General features: G+C 48.0%; 6 protein-coding genes across 6 annotated transcripts; 3 read left to right on the top strand and 3 right to left on the bottom strand.

Annotated features, from left to right (window-relative positions):
* Window positions 1–626: 626 nt before the first annotated feature.
* BDV27DRAFT_133335 (GPI anchored serine-threonine rich family protein) lies at window positions 627–2,213 on the bottom strand. Its single transcript, XM_032068064.1, has 5 exons — window positions 1,808–2,213; window positions 1,674–1,752; window positions 1,471–1,605; window positions 1,244–1,410; window positions 627–1,105 (listed from the first exon to the last, which is right to left on the bottom strand). Exons 1-5 carry the CDS (start codon window positions 1,857–1,859, stop codon window positions 948–950), a joined length of 591 nt encoding a protein of 196 aa, XP_031924354.1. The 5' UTR covers window positions 1,860–2,213; the 3' UTR covers window positions 627–947.
* BDV27DRAFT_30858 (uncharacterized protein) lies at window positions 1,781–2,213 on the bottom strand. Its single transcript, XM_032076286.1, has one exon. The coding sequence runs from the start codon at window positions 2,126–2,128 to the stop codon at window positions 1,904–1,906; it is 225 nt and encodes a 74-aa protein (XP_031924355.1). The 5' UTR covers window positions 2,129–2,213; the 3' UTR covers window positions 1,781–1,903.
* Window positions 2,214–3,288: 1,075 nt separating this feature from the next.
* Window positions 3,289–4,318, top strand: BDV27DRAFT_133330 (NAD-dependent epimerase/dehydratase family protein). The gene has a single exon (XM_032068063.1). It carries the CDS (start codon window positions 3,314–3,316, stop codon window positions 4,241–4,243), a length of 930 nt encoding a protein of 309 aa, XP_031924353.1. The 5' UTR covers window positions 3,289–3,313; the 3' UTR covers window positions 4,244–4,318.
* Window positions 4,319–4,810: 492 nt separating this feature from the next.
* BDV27DRAFT_147981 (uncharacterized protein) lies at window positions 4,811–6,009 on the top strand (the record flags this gene model as incomplete). Its single annotated transcript, XM_032070838.1, has 6 exons — window positions 4,811–4,950; window positions 4,981–5,032; window positions 5,072–5,185; window positions 5,371–5,664; window positions 5,705–5,889; window positions 5,922–6,009. 6 exons carry the CDS (start codon window positions 4,811–4,813, stop codon window positions 6,007–6,009), a joined length of 873 nt encoding a protein of 290 aa, XP_031924352.1.
* A 1,117-nt stretch (window positions 6,010–7,126) lies between these two features.
* BDV27DRAFT_167116 (zinc-binding alcohol dehydrogenase family protein) lies at window positions 7,127–8,246 on the top strand (the record flags this gene model as incomplete). Its single annotated transcript, XM_032074381.1, has 1 exon — window positions 7,127–8,246. One exon carries the CDS (start codon window positions 7,127–7,129, stop codon window positions 8,147–8,149), a length of 1,023 nt encoding a protein of 340 aa, XP_031924351.1. The 3' UTR covers window positions 8,150–8,246.
* Window positions 8,247–8,646: 400 nt separating this feature from the next.
* On the bottom strand, window positions 8,647–13,096 carry BDV27DRAFT_167114 (ABC transporter ATP-binding protein; the record flags this gene model as incomplete). Its single annotated transcript, XM_032074380.1, has 10 exons — window positions 12,897–13,096; window positions 11,946–12,443; window positions 11,446–11,872; window positions 11,230–11,385; window positions 10,593–11,154; window positions 10,362–10,540; window positions 9,781–10,310; window positions 9,611–9,726; window positions 9,369–9,562; window positions 8,647–9,309 (listed from the first exon to the last, which is right to left on the bottom strand). The coding sequence occupies exons 1-10, from the start codon at window positions 13,046–13,048 to the stop codon at window positions 8,647–8,649; spliced, it is 3,477 nt and encodes a 1,158-aa protein (XP_031924350.1). The 5' UTR covers window positions 13,049–13,096.
* Window positions 13,097–13,511: the final 415 nt, after the last annotated feature.

Here is a 13,511-nt window from a genome sequence, read left to right as displayed (position 1 = left end):
ATTTTATTTTATTTTTTTTTTTTTCCCTTTGACTCCTTCGCTTTCTTGCGATCAGACTAATGGAGTCCTCCAATATGGAGTACTTATGGAAACACTATTGAGACATTGGTCTTACTTTGCTCGGCTTTTTTTTGGGTAATAGAAATGTATCTTTTGACTATTCTTTTAGACGAGTCACTTGTCTCGGATTCGACTTGCCGTCGGCTATATCGGTATTTTTATTGAATAATCAGAATCCCCTACGTCATTGACTATCCGAGTAATATTGACGGATCATCCATTCGCTCGGTCGACTACTGGAAATGTCAAGGTAAGGCAAGGGTCCTCGGACTGGGGTCGTTGTAGTGGGGACTTAGGGTTCGAATTGTTACCCATCCCATCTGCCATCGCCGTTGTGGCGGCGTTATGCAACAAGGGTATTCTTGTTTGTCCCAGTGATGCAACCCTACTTGTTATCATTCCAATCGAACAAAATATGAATATAGTTATTCATCGTACATTTGTTTGTAGACCTCAAATAGCCCAGTGGCGATAAAATCACAACCATGTAGCTACCGACCCACAAGAGAACGGTAGATCAACAGTCAATCCGGCAGTTCGCCGAGAAGATGATCAGCGGAAGCTTGGGAAAAGCGTGGCTACAGTGTACCATTCCTGCCTATAATGAATTTTTTTTCTATGTACCCTTGCATTTCACTATTGTTTAAAGGATTGACAAACAGTAGGCAGCATTCTATAGACAGGATGCTATTAATCGAAATGAATAAAATATACATTCTATAGTTCCGTTCCCTATCAACCGCCTCCCCTAACGGCCCATTACATCATGTATTGAAGTAACCCTGACATTCCGAATTTATTCGTATGTAGCGTACTATCTCCCATATTCGCATTCCTTCACATCGCTGTGATCCGGCTGGTTCTTGTCGTTGGCTGGTTCACCGAATTTACAGGTTGAGAGCCAAGACACCCATCAGGAGGCCGGCGGCGGCGGAGACGGGCGCGGCGAGAGAGACACCGGCACCGGTAGAGACGGGGGTGCTGCCAGAAGAGGTGCTGTTGGCGGAACCGCTGGCCGAAGCAGAGGCACGGGCGGAGGAGGAAACTGTCGTCGACAGAGTGTTAGTGCTCACACCGGTCGAAGTCTGGGTGCCGGTGGAGGTAATGGTAGTGAGGCCAGTGGAAGAGGAGGAGGCAGTCTCAGTGGTCTCAGAGGAGGAAGTCTTAGTGGAGGAGGCAGTACCAGTAGTAGCGGTGGAAGTGCCAGTAGCGGAGGTGGTGGTCTTGGACTCGCTGGCGGTGGCGGTCGAGGTGGACTCAGAAGAGCCCTCGACGTTGAACTGCTGGGACTGAGCGAGGATACCGCTGTTCTTAGCGGAGTTGGAGAGGAAGTTGATCTGGTAGCCCTTGCTGTACCCAATTGTTAGTGGATTCTGGCACATGAAATCTCGGTCGGGAAAGGAACTATACCCGTTGGTCAGGTCAGACAGGCCAGAGACATCGTAGGAGCCCTTGGAGGAGTCAACGTCGGAGGCGATCTTCTGCTCAACGCTGGGGTAGACAGCGTTGTTGACAATGTAGAGATCGAAAGAAGAGGGGTCGGTGCTGGTGCGTCTGTTAGTATGCACTGTAGTAGCTACTGCGGTTGATAACGAAATGAAACATGGACATACTCGACGGCATCCCACTTCACAGTGAAGGATTTGGAGAGGTCAACATCCTCACCCTTCTTGGGGGAAGTGACCTGGAGAGCTAGCTGGGGTCAGTTCAAGTGTCCATATGTCACATTATTTTCTGCAAGACAAACCTCCAACGGAAGCAGCCAGAGGCAAGAGAGAGACGGCGTAAGAGAGACGCATGGTGGCTGATTATGAATCCGAAAGGATAAAAGTATTAAGTATGTTTAAACGAGGGAATCTAAAGTTGAACGAGTGTAGTAAAGAAGAAGAGAGGAAGGAAAGAGGATAAACAGGAAGAGGGTATATTTAAATAGCGGGATGAGTGAATCACTATGTCTCAAAACCCTTGGGAAATCTATATAATGGTATATTGACGGGGGCGATCGGCCTGCCAGGGAAAAGGGAAAAGCTTCGAAAGATCCACCGACAACGTTACTATAATTGTACATGGACGTACGAGAAATACAATGGCTGAGGTTCTACACAGTAAATTGACTAAATATAGAATGGACTGGAGAGAAACAAAGGTGTGTCTGGGATGGCGAGGTTTCTGATGACAGCATTCCTTGGGCATTACAACCATGGTCTCAGAAGTGGGATTGGGCTAGTTTCAGAGACTGCCCATTGAACCCGATAGAGCGCAGAGTCTTCCAGCAGACAAGTAGTATCGTTGTTTAGGGCTCTTTGCTGTAGGGAGCGCCACTAGTGCTGTCTTGGCAGGGCCCGGAGTCGATAAAAGCATCACGAGGCTGCCCCATTGGTGAACTGGCCACTGGAGTCTTACCGAATGCTGAGTGATCTCGCGATAAGGTACGAGCAGGACGTCCGGGTATTTTTGGAGCTTTCCAGCCAACCACGTCTCGGGGATAAGTTGATGCCATGAGCAATGCCTATGGTGTGTCGGGAGAGCAAGCCTCAATCAAACGGCTACTTCGTATTCCCCTCCTGGTCTAAACTTTCCCTCCCTATGCGACCTTGATCCTTCGTGAAATTCGGCTTTTATCACTGTCCGTGCTTATAATTTCATACTGTTTAGCCCGCACTACGCCAACAGCTGGACCCTACGTAGTACTCCGTGGTCTGACGGCTGAAATAGACGTCCCGCGTGGCCGCCATTCATTGGCTTGGTGTGAGTTGGTCGCAAACGGAGCAACATTGTTAGCCACTGGACTCAGAGAATTCTACTTTTATCTTTGGATTTTCCTTACTATATCCCGTAGTATCAAACAAGAATTCAGAATACCGAGATGCAGACAGCATTTTCTTGATAGGGCAACGACAGGAGCAAGAGTTGATCCGAGAGCGGCCTAGATAAGGGCTGCAACCCTTATCGACCACGAACCCTGATGTCATCTGCTCAACCTTTCTGAAAGAACAGTCTACAGGTCATTCTTTTAACACAATGATCTGGAATTTTGCTTCCTAAGTCATTTCTCCTGTATATAGAGCACTTACAGCAACATGATGAGCTGAGAATTTAACCGAGAGGGTGCAGATCGTCATGCTAGCGTCATGGCACATCGACTGCCCTGGGCAGCATCATCATATCCACGTCATGGAACTGGATAAGGAACAGGCGAAGTCACTGGCCGAAGACAAGGTCAGCATCATAAAACTCATAGATATATACGAGCATGTCATTTCGTTCTCTTGCTAACATCATTTCGCGTCAAGCTCCCCAGCTATACTCCAGAAACCTATCCACCCGAACACACCTCACCATGAAGATCGCAATTACCGGTGCTCGCGGCACTGTTGGACGGGCCGTAGTGAAGGCTGCATCGGAAGCTGGTCATGCAACGGTCCAGGTCGATCGGACTGACACTGAATATGACGGGACACCGAATTCAGAGATGAGAACCGCGGACACTGCGAATGACTACAAGGCAACGCTCGAGGCCTTCCGCGGCTGCGACGCCGTCATCCATCTAGCTGCCATTCCGAACCCTTTGGACAAAGGCGATGATCTGGTACACAATAACAATGTGAACTCGGCATTCAACGGGTTTCGAGCTGCCGCAGAGCTCGACATCAAGAAGTTCTGCTATGCTTCGTCGGTGAATGCTATCGGCCTCGAATATGCCAGCCGACCGTTGAAATTCGACTACTTCCCCATCGATGAAGAGGCACCGGAACGGCCGACAGACGCATATGCCCTAGCGAAAGACGAGGCAGAGATGCAGGGGAAGGCCTTCGCGCGTTGGTACCCCGGGATGAACATCGCGTGTATGCGCATTCATGCGGTCGCATCGCGTTCAGAGACGCAAAAAGGACACGCAGAGAACTGGGATAGCTCCGCAGTGAAGAGTTTGTGGGGGTGGGTTAGTGCTCAGGCGACGGCGAGAGCATGCTTGTTGGCAGTAGAAAAGAGTGACAAGTTGAACGGATGCGAGGTTTTCAATATTGTGGCACCGACAACGACTCAAGATACGCCATCCCAGGAGCTTGCGAAGAAGTATTATCCAGATGCGGAGATTCGTGGTGACCTGTCGAGTAATCAGTCGTTCTTCACAACAGAGAAGGCAAAGAGAATTCTGGGATGGGTTCATGAGGAGAAAGAGTAATTATGTCACGCCACAAACTGTTAACTATCCAGAACCACATTCTAAATTCATACATAATTAAACAGGAAGCCTGAATCAAGATCTTCCGTACTATGATAGTCCACTGCTATATGCAATATGTACACATTATGAGCCGAGTCTCTATGCTTCAATATCATTCAATATGCCCAGCCCTGGTTCTCACTTATTAGGGAATAGGAGCCACAGACATACGATGTTTTTCTACGATCTCATATATACCGTCATCGTTGATGCATATTTGCATATCCTTCTTGTGATATGAATCTCTAGTCCTTTGCAATGATCCAAAGGCTGCAGGAACTGGTTATCCCACCGAAGAACTAATCATATAGAGTCCGAGACTCCCTCGGGCTGGGTGATGCATGTCATATCATGAATCATTACTACATGTACCTGTTTGATAAAAACATGCAGCTTGTGCGGGACAAGCTAAGCATATCATCCCCGGTCGTCCATGACCAAGTGGCAGCAAATTCCTCACATTCAGGTCACAACCACCACTTCCTTTTCACCAAGCAAGACATAGCTTAATGCGAAGATACCAATATGACTTTATTTAAACCATTCCTGTCAAACGTGACTATCCGTGAATATCGGGACTTGATCCGAGACCATGACGATGAGTTCATCCAAAAGATTCCCAAAGCTGAAATGCACGTCCACATCGAAGGGACCATGACACCAGAGTTTCGATAATCGCTCGCAGTGCGATATAGAACGCCCATACCAAAGCCTGGAACGGGGAAGCCCTGCCATGTCTTAGCAGAAGTGGAAGGCTTGTATAACCTGCTCCATGGTTTGTAAGAGGGGGACGTTGAGGGAGGAACGCATCGATTTTTCCAGCTTTACTGTGGTGGCTTCGACGTTTTTCGCGAAGAAGAATACTTTTGCTACCTTGCGCTGAACTATTTCCAACGCGCAGTCGAGATAAATATTCGGTATTGTGAGCCTTTCTTTGACCACCAGGGCCACACTCTGAGGGGCGTTTCTCTAGACGCCGTGATGAAAGGCTTTCGGCGGGCTCAGCTGGAGGCAGCGTAAAACTTGAATGCATGTGTCGAGGCTAGCATCTTTAAACATTTGGGTAGGCTAACGTATAGGAACAGGTTCAATTCCAATGGATCATGTGTTTTCTACGAGACATGTCCCCGGAATCTGCAATGTCGCATCACATCGACGCTCTTCCCTTTCGTGACATGATCGTGGGGATTGGTCTCGAATTCCTGGAAAGAGGTCGCCCGTCTCTCTTGTTCGAAGATGTATTTGAACGAGCGAGAGACAATCATTTGAAGATCACCTGTCACTGCGACTTTGGTGCAAAGCATTCCTTACGCCACGTTGCTCAGGCAGTTGACCAGCTGGGTGAGACGGGAGCAGGCCGGATTGACCACGGTCTACATGTTGCGGATGACCTTTTTCTTCTCGCTAAGGGTGAAGCAGAAGGGCCTGGGACTGACAATTCGCCTATGGGGCTACTTATGCTACATTGGCGAGAGTCGGATTCCGGAACGTATGGGTGTTATCCACGACGCGGGTATAAAGATTGTGATCGGAAGTGACGACCCGGCTTGTATGGAAGACATCCGGTTGAAAAATACTCTCTACATGCTGTGTGAACTATGTCAGTTTGCCGATGATGATCTTTAGCGCTTCAAAGGTATGCGGTTGATATATGCTGGGCTTCTACTACTATCGAAACGCAAATCCTGGAGGAATTACAGGAGTATCTGAAGCAAGTCTTGTAGAACCACAGCAACATTTCTGGTCGTTGGATCAAGTTCTTCTATAGGAATACTGAGGAGTACGATAGTCCTATGATGATCAAAGATACGAAACTGCTGAATGGCTTAGGGCTTCTGTATGGATAATTCGTCTAGATAGTCGCATTTCAATCTCTCATAAATTGCAAGTTCCTCAATTCCAGCTAATGCAATTGATTTGCTCAGGTAGAGCCTATTAATCTAGGCGTAATTGTCATTTTGTATCCCTGTTCGAATGGCGATTATGATAGAGTTATCTAGTCCTAGATGATTTGCCCGATAGTTCGGGGTAGCGCAGTGGATTGACATACGACAATCCTTCTTAGTTCTAAGAGTATATTGTACAGTATATCACCCTGAAGCGAACAATTACCTCGTACTCTCCAATAACTCCTACATTCACTATTCTTCGCTGTATTAACTTTAAAATGGCCCTACTATACAAGTATACTATAGCCACAACCGACATCAGGCGCCGAAGCGCCCGAACGTCGTTCATATAGACACGCCTCTTGAACCACAATATTCTTTTTTCAAGAGTAGAACATTTTTACATCGAACATCAGAAACACGATCTGCCTTCAGATCCTATGTCACGCTTCCCCGCGAGACCCGCCCTTTCGCCAGAGGTATGCATCCATAGAGAACCCGTAGTGACTCGGTGCTTCCAACCTCGCCCGTCAAGCAAAATAGCCGAGGTGACCGGTAGTGGATCATCCCCGCCTGGGAGACATTCTGGTTCGCCAAGTCGGCGACTTCTTCTCCAATTATTATCTTTAGACGGTGTGGAGAACATTGAAAAGTTAGGTAATGCAGGTCGAGATCGAACGGCAAATCCACCCTTAGCGAACGATTCTTCCTCTTCTGCGGCGTCTAAACGAGGTGGATGAATCTGGAAACATCGATTCATCCTACCATAAGCACAATAGTCCGGGGTCTTTTGTCGCTTACAAACTCTAGTTATTTAGCTTAACAATAATTCGTAAATCAGATTATTACGGTACATACGTCCGTCATATAAGAGAAAACAGTTACGAGGCACATCCATCTATACGCCCTAGCTAGTCAGCATACGGCCCAGCGGTAACATTTGATTATCAAAATGGAGGAAGCACAAGTGTTTATCCGAAATGACACGGTGGATGTCCGTGTTCATCAGGTGCCCATTCCCAAGCCCCGAGCCGGTCAGATACTTATCCAAGTTGTCGCGACTGGCACCAATCCTAAAGATTGGAAATTCCCAGCATGGATGGAAAACTTCAATGGCGCCAATACGGGAGATGATATCGCTGGATATGTTCATGAGATCGGCGACGGTGTCTCGGGATTCCAAGTGGGAGACCGAGTCGCAGCTTATCACGACTATACGTCTCCACATGGCAGCTATGCTGAATATGCCATCGGCGAAGATTACGCCACGTTCCACATCCCCGATAGTATTTCCTTTGAGCAAGCCGCAACAGTCCCCCTGGCTGCTATGACCGCGTCATTGGCACTCTTCTCTCGGCTGGGGTTGCCGGAACCGTGGTTCAAAGAAAAGACATGGTCTCAGAAGCCAGAGGGTGGAGTCCTGATTTACGGTGCTGCAAGTGCTGTGGGAATGTTCGCTATCAAGCTGCTACAGAAAGCCGATATCCATCCGATTATTTGTGTAGCCGGACGAGGAAAAGATTTCGTTCGCAGTCACCTGGACGAGAGCAAGGGTGACGTGGTTATTGACTATCGCGAAGGTGAATCTGCCGTGATCGCTGCTATTCGGAAAGCCACAAAGCAGCTTCGTTATGCTCTGGATGCCGTCAGTGAGAAGGATAGTTTCAGTGTTGTCAGTCAGGTTCTGGGGCCTGACGGCGGCGCCATGTCTGTTGTCAGCCCGGTGGGACCGGAGGAATGTCCTGAGAATATTCGGGTGGAATTCACTGATGTTGGGAGGGCCCACAGGGATGAGAAGGAATTCGCTTACATCTGGTCGAGGTTCTTCACTCTTGGGCTTAGAGAAGGCTGGCTCACGCCTCATCCGCATGAGCTCATCCCTGGTGGTCTTCAGGGTGTTCAGATAGCATTGACCAACCTCAAGGAGGGAAAGGCCAGTGCGCTCAAGTATGTCTTGAAGATCAAGGACAATTGAATCAATACAAGGCCTTTTGTTGCAAAGGTAAACACGTGCGTACAAAACTACGCGAGCGAGAGAAATGAACAGCCATTGATTGAATCGACAATGTACAATCTACCGGTAAGAGTTGAGAGGCTTCGTAGAGACAAGCTCATACAAAGGTTCCCATTGCTTCACAGATATCCTTTAACAGACAAAGAATCTAAAAAAATAAATCGAAGAAGAAATGGTGATGACATCAAATGACTTGCAAAACGCTTGACGCTTCCAACATGTCCATCCTTACGGGGCATACAGGGCATGATGAACATGAATATATCACCGTGCATTCACTCTTGGGGCGAAAGTCTCAGTAGATACCATAGTGGGGTAAAGAGTTCGTTGTTTAACAATGGCACATTCGAGATAGGAGATTACTTTATATTACCATTACATGAGCTGAGTGGAACTCCAGCTTTCGGTATGTTTCACACCGATCATATATACAATATGCCCTTCAATCACGGACAGTATTAGGTTGCTTTGTCCAAGGCCTGCCCTAGACACATCTCATAGTAGATCCCTCGCCGCTGGAGCAGCTCCTCGTGAGTCCCTTGCTCACGCACACGACCCCCGACCAGCACGAAGATTCGATCCGAATGCTTGATAGTTGACAAGCGGTGTGCGATCGCAATCGTCGTCCGACCATCTTTGGCCTGATCCAAGGCCTCTTGCACAATCCTCTCACTCTCGGTATCCAACGCAGACGTAGCCTCATCCAACAACAGCAAACGGGGTCGGCGGATAAGAGCCCTTGCGATTGCAATACGCTGCCGCTGACCACCGGAGAAAAGACTTCCTCGCGAACCACATGGCGTCGCTAATCCATCTGGCAGGGAGGAAACGAAGTCAAAAATATTTGCCTGGCGACAGGCCTCGTAGATCCGTTCCTCGGTCGCCTCTTCCTCAAGGCCTAATGCGATATTTTCACGGATTGTTCCTTGGTAGAGGATCGGTTCTTGTTGGACAAGAGATAAATGACTGCGGTATGAAGCGAGCGACATGTCGCGGATATCTGAACCATCCAGTTGGATGCTTCCAGATGTTGGATTATAATATCGCTCCAACAGCGAGATGAGACTGGATTTTCCATGGCCGGAGGGTCCGACAAAGGCCACGAATTGGCCAGGGTTTATCTAATAAATCCCATCAGCATACTATCATCCGGAGCGTTCGCGCCAAAGTTGAGCCTCACCTCAACATTGATATCGTTTAACACCGGCCGAGTAGGCCGTGTAGGGTACCGGAATACGACGTCCTGTAACACCACATGGGCAGCCATATCCTTTGATTCTCCGGGCGCATTGTCGGACGAGCCATCTTGAACATCAGGTTGCAGAGAACGGAGCCAGAAGATATAGTTACATGCGCCCTGTGATTTGGTAAAGCCTACTGATTGTCAGTGGAAGCAGGGAAAATTGCCCTTAGGAAACCTACTGGTGCTGAACATGAAGAATGACGCCGCAGCTTCACCAGAAAGTATAGCCCCAATGACAACAATGTATAATCGTGTACTCGAGTACTCTCCTGTTGATAACAAGCGACCTCCATACCTACGGCAGAGTTAGATGTCGGGAAGGGAACATTACAGTAATGGAGATACATACCAGAAGCTCAATGCCATAGAGAGCAATGAGAGGGACTGTGTGAGGGATAGCCAGAACATCGTCCAGGTTAACGACTTAATGGACTTTCGCTCAATGCCCGCCAACTTGGCAGTGTACTTCTCTAAGATCACTCGTTCGATGGCCAACGATGCAACAGTGCGAATCGCAGACATCGCCTCACCAGCCAGTGCTGCACTTTCAGAAAATCGATGCGAGGTGGCATCGTCTAGTCGGAACTCCAGGCGAATTCTTAGGTAGCCACAGAATACCATTGGGATCATGGCCCCTGCGAGTACCGCCAACCCCAGTTTCCAGCCAACAGCTATGGAAAGGATAGAACTGGCGATGATATTCACTAGGGCAATGATGACGATTCCGATGTTGACCCCAAGCAGCTCTTGCAAGCTAGTAGGTTTCGCGGCGAGTTCAGAGACCAAGGAGCCAGTTGTATGTTGGGGCTGGTCATAAAAGGTCATATCTTGTCGGATATAATTGCGGAACATCTCGAGACGGTACGTATACACAACGCACTGCCTGGTGGTAAGAAGAGGTAATGACCATGACATTTCGGTGACACTCACATTGGCTATCACATTTGTAACCCAGCCCAGAACCCCATAAACAACTAAAATGACAAGAGCAACGACAAAAAACATGAGGGCATAGAAATCACCCTTTTCCACCATCTTGCTTGTGGATTGTATTTGGAAGACATCTAACACCCTCGCGAATATAAACGCGAGTACCGGGTATGTCGCTCCTAGATTCATCATTAGAATGAGGAACACACCGCAGGATAGGCATACGCGTACCTCCCACGACGCAGGTAACAAATGTGACAATGAATTCAAACCATAGGTCGCGGCGCTCCCGGAGCAGTACAGCCAGACATCGAATCAGACTACGGCCATGTCCAGACGGAGCCTTTAATCTTTCCACAAGCTTGGCTTCTTTGTTATAGTCTTGTGGTCCAGAAAGGACCTGGTTGATACCATTGCTTTTCTCATTCCTTTCCTTCTCGGGCTGGGTTCCATCGTTGACAACCGTACCAAGGTCCTGTGCCTTGATGAGGCGATGGTAAGTTCCGCCTGCGGCCTGGAGCTCGTCATGGGCTCCCTTCTCAACGATCTTCCCTTGCGAAAGGACCACAATTTGGTCTGCCTTTTTGATCGTGGAGAGCTTATGTGCGATTGTGATAGTCGTTCGTGATGCAGAAACGTTGTCTAAGGCCTCTTGCACGATCTTTTCAGCCTGTGGATCTAATGCACTTGTAGCCTCGTCGAGGATCAACACCTTAGGATCAGAAACGATACTTCGAGCAATGGCAATACGTTGCTTCTGGCCTCCGGACAACATTGTGGCCCGCTCCCCGACCTGAGTGTCGTACTTCTACAGAGGTCGTCAGTAGTTGTGTAGGCAATGCGGAACCTCGATTGAAGTCAAACATACTTCGGGTAAGGTCTCGATGAAGTCATGGGCGTACGCAGCCTTGCAGGCTGTAATGACTCGCTCAATCTGATCCTGCTTTGAGGTGTTGGCATAGTCCGTTCCTGCTAGGCCGTATGCCACATTTTCAAAGATCGTGGCATTGAAGAGTGTGGGTTCCTAAATAAGCGTCAGATGATGAGACATAAGAAGATGGGAGCGTAGAAGACTGTTTCGAACCTGTTGAACAATGCGAATGTTAGTCCTCAGCCATTGGATATTGAGTTGTTTGATGTCCACCCCGTCTAGTGTGATGATGCCATCCTGCGTATTGTACCATCTCTCGAGCAATCCAGTCACCGTGCTTTTACCCGAACCACTAGGCCCAACCAAAGCTGTTGTCCTGTTGGCAGGGATTGACAGTGTGAAATCATGAAGAACTGTGATCTGGGACCGGGTGGGATACGCAAAGGAGACATTTGAGAATTCAATATTCCCCTCACATTTGCCGGGCCGTTCCCCGTCCAAGGACAGTCCGTCAATTGGAGATTCACGATCAATTACCACCCACAGACTTTGTGCGGCTGACGCAGCCTTGGTGACTTGAATAATCTGCGGTGCAATCTGTGTCATTGCTGTCGCAGCTACGATGACAGCAAAGATCACACTACCAAAGCATCCGAGAGGACAGCAGTCAGCCAAGGGTATCAACGAAGCTAAAAGACACTCTAAACACCTACGTGATAATTTTTCCCGGCTCATCGATCTCACCCCTCGCATACATGCGGACTCCCTGCCAGAAGGCCAGGCCATATCCGGCATAGACACAGAAAAACTCTGCTGAATATAATATCGCCATGTTGAGAGACTGTGTGAGACCCAGACGCTTCGCTTCCTTGGCGTGGTCGTCATATTTGGTCGTTAACTTGGAAAAAGCAGAAAAGGCATGCACGGTCTTCATGCTGGCAAGAACCTCCTCAGCCAGAGTCCCAGCGATGGAGTTCACATGGAGGATTTTGTTCTCCTGCTTAACGAAAATGCCAGCACAGATGGAGGTCACAATCAGAATGGCCGGGGCAATACAGATCGTAATTAGAGTTAATTTCCACTGCACGACGAAGGCTACAATAAATGCCGCCACAAAGGTCGCCGTGCCCTGCACCGCGAAGCCCAGCTTCTCCGAGATCCCTTGGTTAACTAAGTTGGCATTAGTCGTCAGTTGCACAACGGAGGAACCACTTTCGTTGGAATCGAAGAAGCCAATATCTTGTCGCAGCAGGTGTGTCAAGAAGGCAATGCGTAGGGATTTGGTAGTTCGCAAAGCGGAGACAGATAACGATAACTATTAAATCTATTAATATGGGCGAAGCTTGGAAGAGGGTATGAGACATACAGTCCAGGTATAAACTAGCACAAATTTGCCGATAAAGAGATAGACAAAGTAAAGCCTATGGAAGGTTACTGGTATCAATACCTCGCTTTAGGAACGTGCCACTTTACTGGATAGCACATACGTGAACTTATTCATTGTCGATCGAAACTCATCTGGGGAATTTGCACCGGTCGTGAAGTTGTTGAAGTTCGTGATCATTTTGCCAAACAGTACATCCATCAGGGGCAGAGCGCTGCCTGCGCCGATGGCTCCGATCAAGGCGAGGACATTGAGAACGCAGCCCACAGTGTCGGTATACGAAAAGATCCTAATATAGCTCCTCAGTCCACCCGCCTGTTCTGGTGTACTGGTGGACTCGTCTGTGTCTGACTTCGGCTGCTGTTCCTGCACGGATGAAAGTGATGATGGCCTATCCATTGTTGGCGCTGGAGAGTCCCCTTGGGCTGTCATGATAGTAATATGGGTAATGAACTCGCGACCATTTTCACGAGATATGCGATCTACAACATCTAGAGCCAACGGTGTAGGTTTTATATAGGAGGGTATCTAATTAATTAGGTTGAAGGTCCATATAACTCCACTTTTGTCTCTACGCACTAGATTATTATTGCAAAATCTCGATCGCGGTCAGGAAAAGATGCCAGGTACTATTTTTGAAACTAATAGGGTATTGTAATTAATGGCCCAATAGTTTATTGGTTCAATCTTTCGCCGCCTTCCATTGATTCAAACAGGTTACTTTTTCAGAAAACGATAGGTATAATAGTGGATTGAATTATCCGGCGTTTTATTACTTCTAAAACTGTGTAGGATACCGAACTTATCCGCAGATGTCCAAGGTGTATAGAAAATTGAATTGGCTAGTGTATTGCAAATAACAGGGTTGTAACTGATGGAAGTTTTTTTCAGTGTC

Source organism: Aspergillus caelatus (assembly GCF_009193585.1).
Source record: "Aspergillus caelatus strain CBS 763.97 unplaced genomic scaffold BDV27scaffold_180, whole genome shotgun sequence".
NCBI lineage: Eukaryota > Fungi > Ascomycota > Eurotiomycetes > Eurotiales > Aspergillaceae > Aspergillus > Aspergillus caelatus.
This window is presented reverse-complemented; position numbering and strand designations above follow the sequence as displayed.

Coding starts and splice junctions, on each gene's coding strand:
- BDV27DRAFT_133335 (XM_032068064.1), bottom strand. CDS start 1,859: ATGCGTCTCTCTTACGCCGTCTCTCTCTTGCCTCTGGCTGCTTCCGTT. Junction 1,753..1,807: donor TCTGGCTGCTTCCGTTGGAG/GTTTGTCTTGCA, acceptor GACCCCAGCTAG/CTCTCCAGGTCACTTCCCCC. Junction 1,606..1,673: donor GTGAAGTGGGATGCCGTCGA/GTATGTCCATGT, acceptor CAGACGCACCAG/CACCGACCCCTCTTCTTTCG.
- BDV27DRAFT_30858 (XM_032076286.1), bottom strand. CDS start 2,128: ATGTACAATTATAGTAACGTTGTCGGTGGATCTTTCGAAGCTTTTCCC.
- BDV27DRAFT_133330 (XM_032068063.1), top strand. CDS start 3,314: ATGTCATTTCGTTCTCTTGCTAACATCATTTCGCGTCAAGCTCCCCAG.